The sequence below is a fragment of the Protomyctophum bolini genome (assembly GCF_963924005.1).
Source record: "Protomyctophum bolini genome assembly, chromosome: 2".
Classification (NCBI taxonomy): Eukaryota; Metazoa; Chordata; class Actinopteri; order Myctophiformes; family Myctophidae; genus Protomyctophum; species Protomyctophum bolini.
The window spans coordinates 31,454,690-31,460,689 of record NC_137863.1 but is presented as its reverse complement, the minus strand read 5'-3'; the positions used below and the strand labels follow the sequence as shown (position 1 = coordinate 31,460,689).

Sequence of the window (6,000 nt, the reverse complement as noted above, 5' to 3'; positions counted from 1 at the left end):
CAGTCCATTATACTGTACAACCACACTGCATAAAAGATTTATGTGTGAAGGGCCCCACTTGCAGGTCATAAATAGTAGGGCAGGGTGGAGGGAGTATTGTAAGGGAGTTGACATGTGTGGTATTCAATCCCAGTGTTTCTGCTCATGGTTAACATTTCATGTAGTCTAACATTCTTAATTGCAATATTAATAATAATAATTATAATTCTAAATGTTATATTTATAAATGATAAAATATGTTTAGAGAGATTTATATAACTCACAATATTACTTTTTTATCTATATAGAATCCCAAGCCGTGGATATGCACGGCTTGGGATATTTGTGGATATGCTCCTGAGGAGGATTATAAGTAGGAGGATTCTACTTATAAATCCTAAAGCCTTGTTTATACTTCACTGTGCAACGGTCCTATGCTGGAAAATAGCAGATACCGGTATGCAAACTCACAGCACATCTCATTCAAGACACTGAACTTGCAGATCTGCCATTTTTGCCATCCAAATGCATTATATGGTTAAGTGTGTGTGTGTGTGTGTGTGTGTGTGTGTGTGTGTGTGTGTGTGTGTGTGTGTGTGGTGTGTGTGTGGTGTTTCCTCCGAGGTGGTGGAAAGCCTGGTGAGGCGAGGTTACATTTCCACATAACTAACTCATCTTACTTGATAAACTGGTCATTTAGTCCTTCAAACTCTCTCTGTGTGTCAAACTTTATTTTATGCCTGCTCACAGGCATAAAATAAATCCATATATGGAGTTATACATATTGTATTATGTATAGGGTAATATTGAATATACCCTGTATCGTTTAAAGGGTAAGACCACTTTTTTTGAGGTTTGGGTTGTGTAGTTACTTTGCCATGATGCAACTCCAAATGTGGACAAGAAATAAGAAATAACTGCTCCAGTGATTAGAAATTGATAATTCAAAATATGCTCCTCATTGACTTACATTGTAGCTAAAACAGCTCTCAAAGTCACTCTTTTAGTACGTAAACAAACAGAAACAAAGTTGATTCAGACAATATAGAGCATCACCAAAACTCATGCGGTTTTATTTTTTCATAAAAATGTTATCTTCCTGTTGATTTGTCCATTTTATTGGGAAGAAAACCCGGACTGGATCCGTGGATCCGGATCCAGATCTTCAAATAGTAAAATCAACAGGAATCTAACATTTTTATGAAAAAATAAAACCGCATGAGTTTTGGTGATGCTCTATATTGTCTGAATCAACTTTGTTTGTGTTTGTATACGTACTAAAAGAGTGCCTTTGAGAGCTGTTTGAGCTACAATGCAAGTCAATGAGGAGCATATTTTGAATTGTCAATTTCTAATCACTGGAGCAGTATTTTTTTATTTCTTGTCCACATTTGGAGTAGCATCATGGCAAAGTAACTACACAACCCAAACCTCAAAAAAAGTGGTCTTACCCTTTAAAACCGTTGACTCAAACATGTAAACAAAATTAAATACGAATGTTGACTCGACTGGCTTCATCAAATTTTCCGATTTAGATTCTGGAAGGTTATATAAGTTCAGACATATATTTTCCTATATAATGCCTAATTTGCATAATTAGGCATAATTTCAGAAAACTTGTAATACAATAAATCATTGTCTTCGTGTCACGGTGAAAATAACAAAATGTGTGAAATATGAAAAAGCCACTCCTGTGGAAGGGTTATCATATATAAATTGACTTATATTGATATGGTATGTTTTTTCCCACGCATTTCGTAATAAATTAAATGTTTGGCTCATGGACTATATTATGTGGGGCCAGCAGCAGCACGCTGCTAGAGCTCTTTCAAAATAAAACAAGTCCAACACACAACAACGGCTGGATGGATGGATGCCTGGATCACGTGACCCCTCTGTTTACAGACATCCGGAAGAAAGAAAAAAAAAAGAAAAAAACATGGAGGACGCCACTAGCACCAGTAGTAATCCTCAATCTGTTGCTGGCAATTTCACGGAGAAATTAAAGTCGTGGCTGTCGTGGTCATGGACGTACATCTTCTTCATCTGGTTCGGCGCGGCGGTCATCATGGTGTGGGTGCTGCGGAGCCCCCTGAAGCTGCAGGAGACCCTCACCGCAGGTGAATGGAAACAGAATGGATGCATGCAGAGGGGCAGTGTAGTGCTAGCATAGATACATAGCCCCCCTGTGTGTGTGTGTGTGTGTGTGTGTGTGTGTGTGTGTGTGTGTGTACTGTATGCATGTATGTGGTCAGCTATATGATCCATCATTAGCTGACAGACATTTAGCGATCAGAGCCCCTTTCGGAACCCCCTCGGTTACCCTTTACTGTATTTTGGACGGCTACACCGCCGTCCAAAATACCGCCGTCCAAAATACAGTAAAGGGTAACCGAGGTTCCCCGAAAGGGGCTATAATAAGAGCTGCTGCTGGCTGGCTATAAAACAAACACCGGTCTATGATTAGATTCTTATTTAACTTTGCAACGAAGACACATCATGCATGCGGTCACTTACTTGGCTAACTAAGTAACTATACGTGAAGTGCACACATACAAAATAATAATACATCGTCTCACTAACGTTACTTTGCGTGCATGCATTGCATGCATGTGCACTCATTGTTACCATTGCAGTTAACTTTACTTCTCCCAGTCAGATGTTTTTTTTAGCAGACTAATAATTATTAGAGAGAATCTGTCACCTGTGTTCGAAATGTCCTGCATGCGAGCCTAGCTCTAGCCCAGGAATGTCTCTGTGATATTGCATACGTTACTTGTATTCCATGATCATTCCATAGAATACCTGTGTTGGGATGGGCATGCATATCCTCCCAGGTAGCATGACATGTAGTTCTATATGTAATATATATCAGCCATTCTAGGGCTATATACTCCAGCTCTCTAACCACTTTCACTCTGTCATCCCTACTTTAATAATAGCCTACTAATAACACCCTAAATTAACAGCCCTTGACACTAAGGTCAAGGCAAGAGCCTCTGTGCCCATTGGGCAAGTCAAGTCATGTTCTACTTGCCCAAAGTTCATGCCTACTTGCCCAAAAAGTACGTGTCCATTATAAAAATGATAGGTACATTTTTAATGACTGTATATATATTTTACTTTCATGGAGCACGTGCAATAAAAAATATCATACCTCAAATATTAAGCTAAATTCCCATATAGCTATGAATATGACTGTGGGTTTGCGTTGTTATTTTATATACAGTGAAAACAGCACATTATAGGTAAATGCCAACGGTGCTGTTATTTTTGCATTCCACAGACCAGAGAACTCTAAACTCAGTTTAGACAGATATCTCGTGCTGTGTTAATTGAGCACTTGACCGCCCCGGTCGGGCAACCTGAAAGCAGACTCCACCGGCCCTAAAGTTGAATTTACCTTTAGTGTCAATTAATGCCTGAATAATTATGAGACCTATTTGATTCTGTGTGGGAAATTCATTTGTCAGCTTCACCCAGCTAATTTCTGCTCAAGTAGTCAGACTTTATAGTGACTTGCTCAGGCACATTGCTGGGGCCAGGAATCAAACATGGGGCCTTTTATTTCCCTCTCTACGCATTGATCTATATGGCTGACCCATACTGTAACTTGGGCATAGGTGAACAACACAAAAACCTGGCTATCTTCAAAAGCTTTTGAATAGGGTGTGTTAAGTGATAGTGGTATGAAGTTCAAGTGACAAGCAATATACATATTCACTTCAGTAATCCTATTTCTTGTCTATCGTTTCAGCATCTGTATTTCTCAATACGCTGACCCCCAAATTCTATGTAGCACTCACTGGAACGTCTTCCCTCATCTCCGGGCTCATTCTGGTAGGTTGTCAATCTCACTTATTATGAATGAGTTTAAGCACCGATGACTTGGACTGAGGTTTGTCCTTCCAGTTGTCTAAAGAGTAGGCGCATAGAGTCTATATATACGGGGACTGCCCATAAATCCGACCTCCTGTTACCTACGTGGCCGGTTAAGACTGAGGTTAGGGTTATAGCGACCTACATGGCCGGTTAAAACTGGGGTTAGGGTTAGCGACCTACGTGGCCGGTTAAGACTGAGGTTAGGGTTATAGCGACCTACATGGCCGGTTAAAACTGGGGTTAGGGTTAGCGACCTACGTGGCCGGTTAAGACTGGGGTTACATCCACCAAGGACAGCTCCAAAATTCGACTTATGGAGGTTTGAAAATCCTGCTTTGAATTGAGATAAACAGAGAGAAGTTTTAACATCCCATAGCTGGTGGTGACGGGGCGATGCCATAGCAACCGGACCAATATTAAAAGCTGCTGTGGGGCTCAAACATTATATACACAGAGTATATGTTGGGGTCCTTATTTATAAAGACCTAGCAAACAACGTCCCCTAGTGGCGGGATCCGGATATATACGGACCTGGCGCAAAAATAATTAAGACTGAGGTTAGGGTTATAGCGACCTACGTGGCCGGTTAAGACTGATGTTAGGGTTATAGCGACCTACGTGGCCGGTTAAGACTGAGGTTCGGGTTATAGCGACCTACGTGGCCGGTTAAGACTGATGTTAGGGTTATAGCGACCTACGTGGCCGGTTAAGACTGAGGTTAGGGTTCGGGATAGTGTTAGTAATCAGTCAGACTAACAGGAGGTCAGAACAATGGCATGTTACCATATATACAGTATATTTACTGCAGATATTTTTGTTCAGTCATGCATGTTTACTGTGTGGACAATGGACTGTCTCTACACCAAACACAATAACTTAGGTGTAAAATAAATACATTATTTTTAAATCGTTCTAACTCAAGTGGATGGCAAAGTCCACACCTGCCCAGTGCAGCCCAGTGTACCTAGGCTGCACACCAACGATATGCAATGTAACGAGTTGCAACTTGCGACCATTTGTAACCGCTTGTCGCCACTTGCAACAGCATCCCCAAACTTCCTGACCTGCACCGGGGTAATTCAGGCCGCTGCCATTTTCTCTCTGCATGCATTTGCAACTGTTCTGTTGCATCGCACATCGCTGGTCTGTGTGTGGACTGGGCAACAGTTATACTCTTCCAAATGTTACGAAACCATCGTGCTGACTCTGTCTAATTCTGCCATTCCACTCCTCCTCCTCAATGCAGATATTTGAATGGTGGTATTTCCGTAAGTACGGCACCTCGTTCATAGAGCAGGTGTCGGTGAGCCACCTGCGCCCCCTACTGGGTGGTGTAGAGAGCAGCTCCACGACGGGCCTGTTCTCGTCAGTGAATGGAGAGGCAGAACCAAGGCCCAGTGTTTCAGGTATCATGTGTGCTGTTTTCTCTTGACCCTGTTTTTCACAATCGGAAGCATCTTGATTGTCGCATCACAGTTTTACACAAGTAGTGTGAGATTAGTTTTTGTGCATACTAGTTCCCAATTTCCCATTGTGTTATTTTTCCAAGAAAGGGAAGAAGAGAGAGAGGGGGGGGGTGTTGGGTTCAAGGAGATCAAGGCAGGAAAGCTTAGCTTATTTACAAACGGCACAACCGTACTAGGGTCTCTCTTCGCTTATTTACAGGTTGTACAGCCGTACAACTAAGGAGTCTCTTTTTGGGGTGCGCACGCTTATCCGACACACCAAAGGTCCGATATGCGGAAATCACCCGTCGCTTCCGACCATTCTTTGGTCCGACATGCTTGCGGTCAGGTTTAGGTTAGGGTTTGGGGTTTATAATGACTGTCGGACCTTTGGTGTGTCGGGACTAAAGTGTGTGTGTGTGTGTGTGTGTGTGTGTGTGTGGGGCACTATCGTATACAATAGCACGTCCCGAAACATTGGGGAGGGACCTGTTTAAACATTTTATTGTTGTCGTTTTTATTTAGAGTGTAAAGTCTGGAGGAACCCTTTGAATCTGTTCCGAGGAGCTGAATACAGCAGGTATGGTTGTCACTGTCAGTATCAAGCTGTTGCTTTCAGACTAGAAGGCTTTCTTACCTTTATTTGTAAAGGCCATTTGGAAGGCCATTTGGAAAGGCCATTTGGAACCCACTC

General features: G+C 42.0%; 1 protein-coding gene across 2 annotated transcripts in view; it reads left to right on the top strand.

Annotated features, from left to right (window-relative positions):
* The first annotated feature begins 1,915 nt into the window (after positions 1-1,915).
* Positions 1,916-6,000, top strand: part of LOC308331042 (suppressor of tumorigenicity 7 protein-like) — a 46,584-nt gene continuing 42,499 nt past the window's right edge. For both annotated transcript variants that reach the window (XM_080786146.1, XM_080786145.1), the window contains exons 1-4: positions 1,916-2,099; positions 3,737-3,819; positions 5,108-5,267; positions 5,832-5,886. In XM_080786146.1, coding sequence (XP_080642272.1) covers positions 1,919-2,099; positions 3,737-3,819; positions 5,108-5,267; positions 5,832-5,886 — 479 coding nt within the window. In that variant the 5' untranslated portion in view covers positions 1,916-1,918. The remainder of the gene's footprint in view (positions 2,100-3,736; positions 3,820-5,107; positions 5,268-5,831; positions 5,887-6,000) is intronic.